Source organism: Cottoperca gobio, chromosome 16 (assembly GCF_900634415.1).
Source record: "Cottoperca gobio chromosome 16, fCotGob3.1, whole genome shotgun sequence".
Classification (NCBI taxonomy): Eukaryota; Metazoa; Chordata; class Actinopteri; order Perciformes; family Bovichtidae; genus Cottoperca; species Cottoperca gobio.
This window is the reverse complement of record NC_041370.1, coordinates 20,936,250-20,952,834: the sequence shown is the minus strand read 5'-3', so window position 1 is coordinate 20,952,834 and position 16,585 is coordinate 20,936,250. Positions and strand designations below refer to the sequence as shown.

The following is a 16,585-nucleotide window of genomic DNA, read 5'->3' as shown; positions in this document are numbered from 1 at the left end:
AAAACCCTGTGGGTTCAAGCTTTTTACGTTGTATTTGTGTGAATGCATGTAAGCTCACTTTAGTTTCCTCTACTCGTATGGAGTCCAGGAGGTAGTGCAGAAGCTCCTGGCTGTCTTGTTGTTGGTAGCCCTTGAAGCGTGGAGCCCTGGAAAAGAACGATGAAAATCAAGAACAAGAGAACCAGAAACTTGAAAAGAAGATGAAAGGAAGCAGAATATAGTCGAGAAAGGACTGTGTCATGCTTTCAGTCTAACAATTCTGTTTCTTCAAAGTTTGGAAACTTGCTTTGCAGACATTCTTCACAGTCCCATCAGTGATTCAACTTTCTTTCTTTTTTTGAGATTCAAACCTGCTCTTTCTTGCATTCTGGGATCTCTGACAGCTTTTTAACGGAGCGGAGGAAACGGTCACATGGACTCTAATAGAACGTAAGACAATCATCTTACATGTTCCAAACTTTGATTTTACACAGATTTGTAACATTGAAAACATTTCACTGCAAACATTGCAAGAGTGAAATTCAAATATTAGTTTCAAATGTTTGAATCTTATTTTTCAGTTTTAAAATCATAGTTCAAAACTTACTTCCAACCTGACATCTTAAATTTCAATGTTTTATGTGACGGTAATCTAACCTCATCCCATTACAGCTTTGTGTTACATACAGTATTTACCATTGTGACATTTCTATCACTTCTGACAGATCCTGGTACACTCCAACAAAAACTTGTTAAAGACCTAACAAGGGACTTAACAGTTTGCTATATTCTGGTAAAAGCTGACTCAATTGACAGTGTGCATGTTCCATGCTGCACAACAGCTGGCAAATTAAACTACCAGCTTCTGCTTTAAGTTTCACCTCAAACAGCCCTGGAGCTGTTCAGATCACACTTGCTTAAATGTCCTATAATAATAATAATAATAATAATAATAATAATAATAATAATAATAATAATAATAATAATAATAATAATAATAATAAGTAAACCACAGCCCCACCATGCTGGCAGTAAATGTATCGCCTTGACATGTTGCTGAGCCACTTTGCCATTTTGTTTATTGGATATCCATCCTGGACATTAGCGCCAGAGCGGTTAGAGGGGAGGCTCTCCTTGGGTCCGTCCCCTGGCCGTCCGCAGTGAAGCAGATGTGAGGACAGATGCCAGGGGCAGATGGGCAGCCGACGCTAGAGCCACTGCAACCTGTTGGGCCGAGCCAGCCACATAACCACAGGACAGGTTGGTCCGACAAGCACAACACACACTGAGAGGCCACATCAACGGTTTGAGAAGTCAAATGTTGAGGACGTTCGGAGGACGGGGATTTGGGGTGGTGGGTTAACTCCTTTAATAATACTGTAGCGGTCCTTTACTGGTACTCCATGGATTACACCAGTGGTCCTCAGGTCTTTATGGTGCATTAACGGATCTTCTGTCACTTTAAAGAGGCAAACATATATTTTCTGCATTGTGGTTTGACAAGCAGCATTTTAACAGAATTATGGCGACTAATTATTTTACACCGCAGATAGCTTTACTATTCTGATAAAGATGTATTAATACTTTTGCACAGAAATAATATTCACAGCCATTTGTCATTTTTTTATCCTCCAGGCCGCAGTGTCGTTAATGCCCTTCATAATCCTACTTATTGGAAGAATTCACTTAAAATGAATCATCCCTCTGAAACACGCCGACATGTGGATGTCCGTGGTTAGGGGAGCGATGGCCAACCACCTGCTCTCAACACAGGTCATAACCAGGAGGCCTGGAAGAGCCTAAAGTCAGCTCTGTCTCTTATGCCCTTTTTGTGCAGACACATGGGCGAGGGTGGGTGGAGGGTTAAGGATGGTACAAAGCACATATGTCATTCATTCGCCAGACCTAAAAATTAACAGCATGTGAAGGAATGTTTCCTTCTTGTTCCGCAAACTAGTCTGTCGGTCTCCCAGGAGAGAGACACAGAGAGAGGAATATAAAGCTAAACGGGGAAGGAAATGAGTGAGACAAAAAAAGAGTGAGAGACAGACGCGAAGAAGTATAGAGGGGGAAAAAAATGAAAAGGTTTGTTGGGATCAGTGGGAATGAGGAGGTCTGGAAGCTCATCCCGTGGAGAGAAGCAGAAGGGCCCTGTAGCGCTGCTCTCAATCTGGCCAATGCAAACAGCTGCGGTGCTAACACAATTAATAGCCGGATGAGTTAGTACCAGACACAAGGCCACACAAGCTCTCCCCCCCCCCCCCCCCCCCCAAACACACACACACACACTGTATGAACAACACAATGCAACCGCACAGCTCACATATTTAACTCATCAAGCATTTACTTACACACAGGCAGAAAAAATGTGACTATGATTCAATGATTTACAATATGTTCATTACAAATGTGTCGTATCGTGCAAATATATTTCTGGAATACAGTTTTTTAAGAGTGAGAATAAAGCTTACATCACATATTTGCTGTCTAAATAGGTTGATAGGGGACATATATAAAAAGGATAAAAAATGCAAAGTCATATCAGTGTTTCCCCTACCATTGTCTTGGGGCGGGGCTCCGGTCCCGACACACACACACACGTGCGCACACACACTTATAGTCAGAGACAGAGCAGAGGAAAGGTGAGGAGAGAACTACAAAGTGCAAAAAAGTCACAAATCCAACACATTAATTATAAATGGAGCTCCACGCTGACGCCTTGGTTGCATTTGGATTTTTCCTCACTATATACAAGTGAAGAACAACTTGATATAGTATTTAGACCATATCACCATAAAACACCTTATCATCTATCATACTCGGATATTTAGCTATACTGTGCAACAATGATGATTATCTTGTGTAGAGATGTAATAAGCCTTTTGGTTCTTCTTGCATATTTTAAAGTACCTCGATGAAAGTGTATCTTTTGATGAAACCATGAACACATTTTGAAGTAAGGATAAGTAGCTTCCACCTTTGCCTCATCTTCTCCCTCTAATTGCACGGTAAGGTTTTGAAGACAAAGAAAATCAATACCAGCCTTGGAGATGATTCATGGTTAGCTTCTTTCAAAACAATGTATTTCTCAACTTGTGCTCATTTGCACAGACTTTTCCTATTTTGGACCATCAACATCCTCCTTTTCAGATTTCCTAACATTCACCGGTAGACCAAAGTGAATGGATTCTAATCATCGGATTGTAAAGTTAGAATTCCCGGAATGCTGTTTTCGGCTCCACATACGTGCACAAACCAATATTTGTATGTCTTTTTTAACCAACCATGAATATCTGCCTCTTTTCTTCAACCTGAAAGACGTCTACCTCCTGAGCAGACCAGTATGCCAGCCCTGCCTCTTTGTGTGGGTACTGTATGAAAGTAGATGTGTGCGTGTCCTGGATGTCAGAGCACTAGATGGAATCCATTGTTGTCCTCTGCTATTTCTATCAGGGAAATAAGGCTTCTCATAAAGGCTTATGAACAACATTTGAAAGATGTGGGCATTTACACACAGCACGTGGTTGGAGCAGAGAGCCAGAATACTTTTCTTTTCTTTGCAATACAAGAAAGTGTCCAGTGGCCGCCCTGAAAATTAAATCAGTCCTTGAAAGATGCAGGTGTAGCTGAATGCCTCTGTGTGGCCTTTTTGTCCTGCTTATGCATTAGATATGCATGGCGCATGCATCTTAATAAATACTAGCAGTAGTCAAGCTGTTTGATAATCGCTGTCCCTGAACTCAGACTCTAGGTGCTCAGGAGGAAGTAGATAAATATTTGAGCATTAAACGTTATTTCTCCCCGTCTTGACACCACTGACGAGCCTTGTAGTATAGCGGAGCCTGCCCTGGGTACAAGCTGGGACCCTCTCTGGCACCAGATACAGTGTGTGGTGCTGACCATCCAACCCACAGAGCTTGGCACTGGTCTGAGGCCAGACCCCTTCCGCTGGCAGGAGGAAGAGGCAGGCTGTGGGGTACTCAGCTGGTTGAGATCAAATGTGCACACATGCGTGGAAACCAACATAAACTTGCATGAACTTGGGCTCAATAGGGCTCCAGTGTTGCACATAAACACTCAAACGTGCCCCCCCTCGGAGCCAGAAATCCTTATTAACCTTCCAGTCAACACCAACATACTGAGAAAGACAGAGAAAGAGAAAAAACCTCTCAGCCCCCACAGGCCAAGGATGGAACCAAACCTCTTCGAGTGACAAGAGCTTTCGACGAAGATGATGATGATGATGATAATGGCTATAATCATTGAGTGTAGCCGTTACAGAGGTAACTGAAGTTGAGAAAAATGTCCCTGTTCAGCTCAAAGCTGACTGACTGTAGATGCGTTGCTGTGTAGAGGAATCTATTGGAGAAGCATTTACATGTGTGCATTTGTGTTTACATTACACACAAATCTGTTAATTGCCTGTTGTGTCTGACAAAAAGTCTGATCCCAAAGATATTTAAACAATGATATAAAACAGCAAATCCTCACATCTTCAGAATCTGGCACCAGATCATTTTTTATTTTTTTAATAAAGCAAAATGAACAAACTTCTTGAAAACCAGGAAGTCTGTTGGAGAACCAAGGAACCCCACACTGTCAATTGTGATTTCTCTGTACTTTCACAGTCAAAGATTCATCTGATGCAGACGTTTCGGTGGTCAACAACTTTGTTGAATATATTACCTGTTGGTATCTTTCCATCATTCTTGACGCTCGACTCACTTGTTGCCGTTACTTTGAATCGGGAGCTGTTTTCAAGAAATTGACAAGGTCACTCAGAACTTTTGAATTCTTGATAAAAGTTGCTCAGAGAATTGGATCACCCCCCATATACACATGGACGCTTGCAGCTCCTGTGAAGGTGTTAAGATTAAAGGTAAATAAAATGGGTTTGAGTGATTAACAGTGTGGGAGATTTTTCTTTCATTTTTCTTTTGTCAATCGACTAATGGATTCAGATTAGGGCTGCATATTTGCATTTACTGTATACAAAACAATTGCATACTGGCCTTTATAAAAGTTCACTTGTGGTATAAGTGTACCATATGGGTAATGGGTGTTGAGGCTTAAAGTCATATCTCTCTATTTAAATGCATGTCAGTGGAATAGATTAGCCCTACTTGAAATCATATGTATGAATGAAGCGTATGAATGCATAAAGGTGTGTGCAACGCTTGCTGTCTGAATGCACAATTGCCTGCATGTGTGTTGCAGGGCTGAGATGGTCTCTCTCTCACACACACACACACACACACACACACACACACACACACACACACACACACACACACACACACACACACACACACACACACACACACACACACACACCACACACACACACACACACACACACACACACACACACACACACACACACACACACGGTACCAGAATAACTGTCAAAGCCGCACCAGAGATGTACCCAGTCATCCAATGTCAAATGCCCTGGTCAACCACCTGCACTACTAAACAGTGCAAACCCCCCCACTCACATATACACACAGAGTGGGCCCAACCAGCAGTGTACCATGTTCAAAGAGGAACCCAGCCAACCAAACATTCACACTGTTGATAAAAGAGAACAAACCAACTGCTCAGTTCACAAACGTGGGGCTGTTTCTGCCCGTCACACAGCCTGTTCGACCTTGCTCTGGATCAAATATGACACAGGTGGCACAACAGTGTGGCAAGTAGCAGAACGAGCTACAAATAGGGACACATTTAATAAGGTACAGTGCCTGCAGTGTGTTTTGTGTATGTTGAGCATTGAAAGGCATTCAGCGGGGACCAGGTGCTACCTGGATCTGGCTGGTTAAAGTGGTCACCACCGCAGTGAGGGGATGAAAGCAGGTGAAAGCTGCGGCTCCTGTGTCGTACACTGTTGCTGTGATGATGGAGATCTGCAATACTAACAATAGTGGCACGGTTTGCCAACTTCACTAACCCCGAGATAAAATATTTGCATACAGAGTCTGAAGCTAGTGTATCATTGTGGGTGGTTTTGTGCAGTTGATATGAAGAGTAGCGCCTTACTTCTGGCACAGTTGGTTGAAGAGGATCTTGGGATTGACCGGTCCTTTCCCTGGTTCTTTCATACTCTGGAGGAAGAGAAACATGGCCGAAGTCAGGGGCTCTGGACTGGGCAGCGTTACCATCAATGGACTCTGAATATGAAGAGACCAAATACAAAAAAGACATTTATTTACAAATTTCATATAACTTAATGGGCCAATAAAAGTTATATAATGACGGTTTTGGGCAATTCAGATATGATTTTGTTTGTTTTAGGAATGTACCGAATGTCCATTTTTACATTCCAAGGTTTTATGTATGAATATCTGTCGTCACCTTAAAAAGTTTAGAATTTATAATTGTTTTGTTATTGTGCTTATAGAAATGTTATTTATGGTAAGATGTTGCTTTTAAGAGGCTAAACGCCAACAAATATGGATTGAAGCAGAATATTTGCTATATGTATATATGTTGTAAATATATATATTTTTTTTATTATTATTTTTATGCTGACTTTTAACAACGCTCTGCAGTTATTAGAAATGTTTAGCTCACGCGAGGCGGAAACAATCCTTCACAGCCACCACTGGAATCTAGAAGTATAATACTAATAATATTAGTTTAGACCCATTTTTATCTGCAACTGCGCAGAAATACCAAGTTCAAAAAGAAAGAAAACATGATAAAGAAAGAAAGAAAAGCTGTTCAGCATTTACCTTTTGATTTAGAATTTGAATGTCAACGTTTTGAATGAAGCTTTGAACTATTCAGTGCAGCTATGGTATACTTACTTATATAAAATAATATGCTTTTTATTCAATACGGTCCATAAGTACAAGAGAACTCAATTTATTTTACATTTTTTGTCAAATGTTCATGAAGTTTCAAATGGACTTCATAGTCCATGTTATAACTTTAAAATTAGAATGGAAGTTACAATCAATTTACAATTAACTAATTAAGTCAACTGTCACTGATCTAATCACATGATACAACAGGGAACAATGTGTAAGACAGATGCATTATTTCAATAATTGCTAGTTTTGAGAAGACGATGGTTTTAGAAAAGTAGAAGAGATGGACAGCAAATCAAACTGTACCACATTGGTATCACCAGTGGGGCTGATCCTCAGCTTGTACCCTTTGTCCTTCACTTCCTGGATGAGGTCGATGAGCATGTGTGTCTGAGACAGGTTCTGTGGAGAAAACAGAAGCTTTTAGTATTATTTTATTAACAATTTTAACAATCCCTCCATGCAATGAACGACATTGGGTAAATGTAAGATCGACACATGTTAAGCAGCTGAATATGATTCATAAAATCATCATCAAATTGGTCACATGCACGGATTATACTATTCATCAAATGAAAACAAAAACACAACAATGTTGTGGACAAAAAAAAAATCCTTCAAAAGATATTAAACTGTATCCACATTTAGCTTGTGGCATTTCAATGTAGTCAATTAAAATATCCTTGTGAAATGTTATCTCCATTGTGGTAGAGTTTAGGATATTTAGAAAAGGTAAATTCATTATTCTGAAAGAGGCTTTCAAATCTATCCATGATCTGTGGGTTTGAAATGTAGAGAAGATCCTTGGTGAGGAGAGGAGCCTGAAGTCATTGTCCCTTCATGTTAGAGAAACATTTTTTCCTTCCCCTTTCAAAAGATATTTGTTTTGTCACATCCTGGCAATGAAGACAGTTGCTATGGAAAACACACAATGGAGCTGGCATTGTGAATGCGCGCACAGCTCATCCTCTGACAATTATGTGTTTTCACCGGAAAGATTGCAATTTTCAAGGAGACAATACAAACAGACAGAGAGAGGGAGGGGAAAAGCATGTAAAGCGCGCTCACTCAAATTTCAATCAACAACGAAGGCCCTGAGGGTGATTAATAAAATGGTGGAAAAAAACAGCTTCATTGTTGAAGAGGCATGTTGGTTTGCAGTCACCATGACACAACCAGAGACAGAATGGGCAGGCAATATAGGTGAGCATGCTCTGCACCAACCACTCGTGTGAGGGAGGTGAACACGTCCGAGCCGGCACTGCATTTACTGCTGCATTGACTTTACTTCAAAATGACCTCAAGGCCAAGCCTGTTCACACTCAGTCAGTAAGACCGTAATCTGGTTGACTAAAGGCCAGACTCCTCAGAAGCAGCACTTGAGGAGTGTTTCCACATTATAAAAGGCATACATATTGACATTGTCATGTTAGAATGGAAATCCCTGCCACTCATAAGTTGGTATACGCTATAATAAGGTCTCTAGAGATAAAGCACAGACTTGCCAGCAGGTTGTGTGCAGATTTATAATGACACCTTAAATCGCACCTGTTTCTGTTATTTCCTAACTATTATTATTCAGAGTTATACCAACCTGCATAACAGCGTTGAAGAAGCAGGTGTTACCGAGGTTGTTTATGCCTTTGACAGGGACCAAGGTGCTGTTGGTGGCTGGACTCTTGCCTTTGTCACTATAATCTGATGGCTCCTCTTGCAGCTTGATGATCTTGGGTGACGCTCCTGGAACAAAGAAAAACAAAACAGGTCAGCGATGCACAGTAGTAGCAACTCAAAAACAACGTTTATTGGTGAAATGATTCAAGAGACATTTCAGCCTGGACATCACAGATGCATCATGGGCTTTCAGTGCGTCGGCCTGTATCGAATGCCTTTTTTTTCTTTTTAAGCTTTTATTGAGGTTTTTGTACGATACTTTCAATGTCTGTCGTCGTATTTTACTAATCTAAAAAACATTTAGTTTTTTTTGTTATGGTGGTTATATAAATGTAATTTACTTGCTACTAGACCGCCTCGTTAGTACAGGTGTAGTAGGTGTGTGCCTCCCTTTGTGTTCCGCAAGCGGGAGAGCAAACAGTTTGTTGACCACAGTGAAAATGTTGTTTTTGAGAGGCTAAACGCCAACAAATATAAATTGAAGCAGAATATTTCATTAGATTAAAACATATTGTGAATGTAATTATTACATAATTAAACATTATATTTGTTTAACACATTTTTAGTTATGGGAAATATTTGGGCGACACGACAACAATCCTACGCTGCCATCCCTGGAATCTAATTCTACCAATAGTATAATACTAATAACATTAGTGTAGCCTAATCTTTATTTGTAACTGTGCATAAATACCAGGTTAAAACACAATGACTAGATGTGGAACATTTTTTATTTTTTTTAAATGGGGCTGAGCCTTGAAGCGAGATTGGGTCTGGGAGCAGGGTGCTGAGATGGCAGCTGGAAGGAAAGCTGGGTCATTTGGGAAAGCAGATGACAGCTGTAGAAGTTTCCGCTGGTTAGTGAGGAAGGGGTGGGGGCTGGGGTTACAGAGATGGCTCTCCAGAGCCAGCTGTTACTTCTGATCACCAATGAAAACTAACCTTAAACAGAAACTGAGACACAGATGGTCAGAATCTGACAGTGACATACAGACAGTGTGCTGGGGACAGAATAGAGAAGGTAGTGGAGCTGTGCGATCTGACTGCATGCCAGCAGCTACCAAAAAAAGCCAACACCATGATGACTCAATAACAATAACTGTGTTACTGACACATGTTAGCAGTTACTGATTCGCTGACTAGTAAGGAATCCTGAAAATGGAGATTAGAGGAGAAAAGGGTTCAAGCCCCCGCGCACAACATTTGTTCAGTTAAAAGGTATGATGTGTGTTTTGTACTTTGACATTACCTGGCAGCAAGTTTAAAAGGTCAAAAAAGCAACACTTTGCTGCCACATTCTCACATTTTCACACACTTTCACATATTTCTAAACATGTGTCATAAAGTTCAGGAGAGACAAACAAAAATTGTGAAATACTCGCCTGCAAACATTTTGCATCAGAACTATTCATACCAGCAGTGATGCAAATTAGCGACAGTTGCAACACTTGTTCCATAAAAGGTTTGAATAGATAACCCTAACACTGCGGGCTTGACTAAATATGGACCGTTTAAAGGGTTCACAAAGGTGACATTAATTTAAAGATTTTTAAATGTTTAAATTGTAAAGTCTTGTATAAATAATAACTACACTTCTCCTTGCTTTCTATGTAAAATTGGTAGTTGCAGTTGGGGGAAAATGTCAATGCGTGAACACACTATAACACTATTTTCAGAGAGAATGAAGAAATGGAGGTGGTGCTAATGGGATTACAGTTAAGGGAGGGAGATGAGTGGAGCAATGAATGAAAGATATGTTAAAAGGTGCTAATTGAGGCAGAGAGGTGTTCACTTGATGCAATATTAGAGAAGTTTGGCAGATCCAAAAAGTCCATGGCATTTAGCTTCATGTAGAATATCAGATGCTCCAGTACAGTAATACATGATGCCTCTGATCTCTACGGCACAACATACATATATATATATATATATATATATATATATATATATATATATATATATACACACACAGCTATATATATATATATATATATATATATACACAGCTATATATATATATATATATATACACAGCTATATATATATATATATATATATATATATATATATATATATATATATATATATATATATATATATATATATATATATATATATATATATATATATATATATATAGCTGTGTATATATATATATATATATATATATATATATATATACATACATACATATATATACACATATACATATATATATATATATACATACATACATATATATACACATATACATATACACATATATATATATATACATATATATATGTATATGTATATGTATATATATATATACATATACATATATATATATACATATACATATATATATATAATATACATATATATATACATATATATATATATATATATATATATATATACATATACATATATATATACATATATATAGATATATACATATATATATACATATACATATATATACATATATATATATACATATACATATATATACATATACATATATATATACATATATATATATATATACATATATATAATATACATATATATACATATACATATACATATTATATACATATACATATATATATATATATATATATATATATATATACACACACACACATACATATACATACACATATATATATATATATATATAGCTATATATATATATATATATATATATATATATATATATACATATACATATATATATATATATATATATATATATATACACAGCTATATATATATATATATATATATATACATACCAGCTATATATATATACAGCTATATATATATACAGCTATATATATATATACAGCTATATATATTATATATATATATATAATATATATATATATATATATATACACAGCTATATATATATATATATATATATATATATATATACATATACAGCTATATATATATAATATATATATACATATACAGCTATATATATATATATATATATAGCTATATATATATATAATATATATATACATATACAGCTATATATATATATATATATATATATATATATATATATATATATATATATATATACACACAGCTATATATATATATACAGCTATATATATATATATATACAGCTATATATATATATATATATACAGCTATATATATATATATATATACAGCTATATATATATTATATATATACAGCTATATATATATACAGCTATATATATATATATATATATATATATACACAGCTATATATATATAGCTATATATATATATATACACAGCTATATATATATATATATATATATATATATATATATATATATATATATATAGCTTACTCACAATTACAGACAAGTCCACAGGGTGGACATCTAAACAAAAGAGTATACAGGAAATACTTTTCTGTCCTTCCTGCATAAATTATACATTTCACACTATTTTAGTATTTAGTTTAGCCTTTACGCTCCAAAAAGATTGAAAGTTCTGAATACAACCACATGCATACCCATACCCCTCTAACATACTCTTGCTTGTAGTACCAATTGAGGAATATTGAATCAGAGACACATGGATGGCTTAAAAATATACAAAATAATTATTATTTGATTGAATTTTGTCTTTTATTATCAATGTAAAATCGTGTAAGCAATATTATAAGAAGCAAAATGTTCCTTTTTATCAATTTGTTGTGATAAATGTTCATGATGTTGAAAGCCTGTTAAATAGAAATTGTATATATATTCCAATACTGCCGACCATTTCCAAGAAAGATTGTTTACATTACAAATATTTGTTGTACGCAGATAATAAGACGTATAAGTGCAAATGGGAAGTTCTTGCAGGGACTGATGGCAGTTTCTTAAGGCCTACAAGCTGTAGAGAAATCGAGCAAATGCTGGTAAACACAAAAAGAGTTTGGTCCATGAGCACTTCACCATGTAAGCTAGTCAAGAGAAGGTCTGCAGCGAGGTCACTGGCCTGAACCCGCTTATATCTAAACTAAGGAAATTCAATTGAACCGTAAACAATCACAATCATCCACCATCACCGTTCTTGTCCTCAACAGACAATGGCCTTGCGCCCTTGAACATACTCAATTCATAGAACCACTCCTTGTGTAACACATTTCATGAAAAAGCTATTCAACCTGCAGCGGTGGTAACTCCACTGCTGGCCGCTACCCTGCAAGCTTTTACCTCTTCAAGGCCATGTGGCCTCGTTCCTGCAATTTGCATATTATTCTCAATGAAATTCCCCTCCAAAGGATGGAGTTGGATTGATTGGGGTAAAAGGGCAACTTTTCTGTTAAACAGATTTGAGAAGAAAAAACACTAGAACGTACACACACGGACAGTGCATGGGGTCTTTCAGAGCCACTGCACTATTGTATTTTTCTTGGGGCGCACTAACTGTGTTTGTTAAATGTACATTGCTTTAACTGAACAATGTTCAACACTGATGACAAATGAAGAGAGCGTGTTTCAGCTTGTCTTGTAGTTTTGGGACTAAGACGGGGCGAGGTTCAGCTTGTCGGCACGACATGCTTTTGTGGCGCTCCACCCAGTGGTGCTAAATGCATCTGGCCCTCTGTGCTGGCAACATCTGGAGGCCTATTTCCATCTTCAACATGCAGCCATAAGGGAGCTCCCATATGTCAAAACACAAAATGCATGGAAAACAAGTGGAGATAGGGGAGACACTGCAGCCCTGATCAGGAAAACAAATTGTGTTTTTCTGGACTCGGTGCGAGACCGAGAATGTGTGAAGAGATGTGTTTATGCAAGTGTGAACAACTGAGCAAAAGATAAAGTAATTAAGAGAATGAAAGAGTGTGGTGTTTGTGAGAGGATCGGCAAAATTAACAGACTTAATGCAACTTGAGTGCAAGAGCTGCGACTGGCACTTCAGCTAAGAGGGAGCAGAGGAATGAGGAAACTAACTGGGCGGAATGGGGATGCCAATGGACACACTCTGCATCTGGGACCGTCACCCAAGGTAAACAATGTTCAGGGAGCCATCTGGTTGAGACTGGGGAGAGGGGGGGGACAGAATGAGGCAGTGAGATGGGAGGGGGCAGTGGGAAGGGTTGCAACGAGCACAAGCATATGGAAAAGCAGATTTTTCCTCTCCCTGCAGCAGTCAGCGAAGGCAAATGTCAGCATGCGCTGCGTCCACGCTTGACTGTGCTGCACTCGGCACCACCACCTGGCCCTCCTTGCTCAGCCACCGAGTATGGGCAGCAGTGACACTGTGGAGCCTTTCCCCAGGGTAGAGGAAAGCATCACGGTGCTCAGGATTGTCCACATGCACGCATATACACCAACACCTCCTGCACTCCCTGCTCTTTTTCACACAAGAGATACAAAAAGAAACATGTTTACTTTTACAGGGAACAGTACGAGAGCACTTGCTAAAGAAACAAGACTCTGTTGAAACATAGTATATGTCTGGACGGTGTACGGTCAATGTGCCAAATTGTTTCCAAGATAGTCAGTGGTGGTGCCTCGAATGTGAACTCCTTGATATCGATGTTCATCTGCAACTTTCTGTCCCGGTAATATTTGTTCTTAAAGTGTACTGAAGTAGTATTTATGATTAAACTACCTTTGAGTCAAATAATTGAATTTAACAAATCGAACAATACAACCATGCTTTCAATAATGTGTAGTTCTGGATTTCTCATCTGAAATGTTTTTGTCCTATGTAAGTCACTGTGGGTAAATAGTTTGGGAATATGTCTCATTATTCTACAACATGATGTTGCTGATTTTTCAACCAGTATTATGGCATCAATGCCAGCAAAGCAGAATAAAGCTCTGTCTGTCATGTCAGTTATTAGTAATATTTCTGTCTTCACACTGGTGAATCTTTTTACAGCCATCTGAGGCAGCAGGTATCTGTTCCACTCGCAGTATCTAACTGGACCTCGACCTAGTCCCAGACAACAATAAGTTTCCTCTGAGGAAAACTCTCTACGTGCTTGGCATGCTCCGACACTCCATTTGGCACCGGACTGCGATCTGGCTGCGCCGCTGGGATCTTGAAAATAGAGCCTGCAATGTCCAACTAAGAGCAAATAACTATCGATTTGTGGAAGTTAAGGGATAAAAACAAACAAACTGTATGCAGAGAAAAGACTGACAGCTGCTGATTCTGAGGACAGACTGTATGAACATCTGGAACATGAGGCATCATGTACAACAATTCAAGCTCATAACACAATACTTTAAACTAAAACATATTCCTTTCAAGTTGCTTTTACACCAATATGTGCTGCTCTCTTAAATTGACGGTGTCTGCTAAATTGAGTGACTAATAAGTGCAGAGGATCTAACTCAATGCAATGTTTTACTCTGATGGCCAATTGGCCAAAAAACAAGAGCCTGTAAAAATGTATTTTCCATAAAAAGGCTTTTTTGAGTGGCTTTTTCACAGCCTTTCTAATCTTGAGCACAGTTGGGCTGAGAGACCATCGTCTCGTATGGCCAGTGGGCTGGGCTTCATGCCTCCATGTTCACTCATAGTGCAGCAGTGTGGAGGTTCAAGGCCAGCTCCCTTCATGCAGAGCAGGCAGTCAAGAGGAAGGCCAGGCAACACCAAATGTCTTATTAATTCACTAATTTGTTGTGACTGCAGGGCACGAAAAGCCTGTTTCCCTGCCATCTGAGGCCAAGAGATGTGCCGTGTTACTTACAGACACACACACAGCTTTTCCTACCCACTATCTGGCCTACTTTCATGTGCGGTGGTGGGAATAAAGACAAGAGCACCCTTGATTACCTCCATGAAAGCACCACCAGGGGACAAGCATCTTGCTGGCTACTGACTCGACTGAGCTAAACTGACAGTAAGCGAAGGACTACGGTATCCAAAATCAACAACCAGAGGCAGGGAACCAGGTGAATAAAGGTGCAGTAATCACACAACGATATGTCATCTACTTCTCTCGGAGGACAAGTCAATGGAGATATCATTCTCAAGAGATTCTAGATGTAGTGTCTCTCATCGGAGTCAAAAGGCAATGCAGGGGCGTCCCGGTAGCTCAACCGGTAGCACAGGCGTCCCATATACAAAGGCTGAGTCCTTGCCACAGCGGCCACTGGTTCAAGTCCGACCTGTGGCCATTTGCTGTATGTCGCTCCCCTTCTCTCTCTCCCTCTTTCACAATCTGCACTTCACTATCATAAAAGGCATGAAAAGCCCAAAAATATAACATAAAAAAAAAAGGCCAATGCAGGGGCCGCCCCGGGAGCTTACGTGTAGAGCTGGTGCCTCATGTAACAAAAAACACAAGTTTGGTCATTTCTGTCATTTCAGCCAGAAACACAATACTTATTTAATCAATTACTTACTATGATGCATAGGTGTACTGCAGACATTTAAAGTAAATATGACCAACACCCACATGACTGTAAACTAGTGGACAATTATTACATACAAATCCTGATATACATTTTTGTTCCAACAACGTGGAAAATCAGCCAGGTGACGCAATGTTAATGTATTGTTGTGACTCTTATTATTAGTTTTATTGCATCACAGATTACACACGTCGTTTTTTAATGAACATCCTTTTTAGTGAAAAATAAAAAATCTTAAATAGGGTAAATATAAAAAACAAGTTCCCCCTGCATATATAAAGGATATATAAATCACTCGTGAGGATATTCACGATTATCCCAATAAGGAAAATTCACTAAAATCAACTTATTGTGAGTATTTTTTTATCCTCCCATCAATAGAATTTACTGAAGAAAAGTTTACAAAAGCACACCGATCAGACAATAATAAGGTGCGTGACATGTAACATGTAAAAGACGGAAAGAATAGAGTCTGCATACTAGAAAACAGGAATCAACTTTTAATAAATAAACCTTCAGTATAACATTAAGCTAAAGATTTGCAAAACAGCCGTTTTCTTTTTAATGTGAAATAAAAAATGTAAATACAGTTTTGTGATATAATAGTACAGTATTATAGCAATTGATACAATCGCGACCATAAAAGAAAACATAACAGATTCAATGAAACACAAGCTTGGATACCTATTCAGAACCAACATTTTAATTTGCTCCACAAAGACTCCCCAGCTGTGTAACAAGCTGGATTCTAGC

General features: G+C 38.2%; 1 protein-coding gene across 8 annotated transcripts in view; it reads right to left on the bottom strand.

Annotated features, from left to right (window-relative positions):
- usp45 (ubiquitin specific peptidase 45) overlaps positions 1–16,585 on the bottom strand; it is a 40,865-nt gene that overhangs the window by 18,230 nt on the left and 6,050 nt on the right. For 7 of the 8 annotated variants that reach the window (XR_003833704.1, XM_029451377.1, XM_029451379.1 and 4 more), the window contains exons 6-9: positions 8,386–8,531; positions 7,098–7,193; positions 6,019–6,149; positions 59–146 (exon numbers count right to left, since the gene is read on the bottom strand). Coding sequence is in view for 7 of the 8 variants with exons in the window: in XM_029451377.1 (XP_029307237.1) it covers positions 59–146; positions 6,019–6,149; positions 7,098–7,193; positions 8,386–8,531 (461 nt within the window). In the remaining variant the exon portion in view is untranslated. Of the gene's footprint in view, positions 1–58; positions 147–1,134; positions 1,439–6,018; positions 6,150–7,097; positions 7,194–8,385; positions 8,532–16,585 lie in introns of those variants that run through there. The other variant, XM_029451383.1, reaches the window with a different exon arrangement.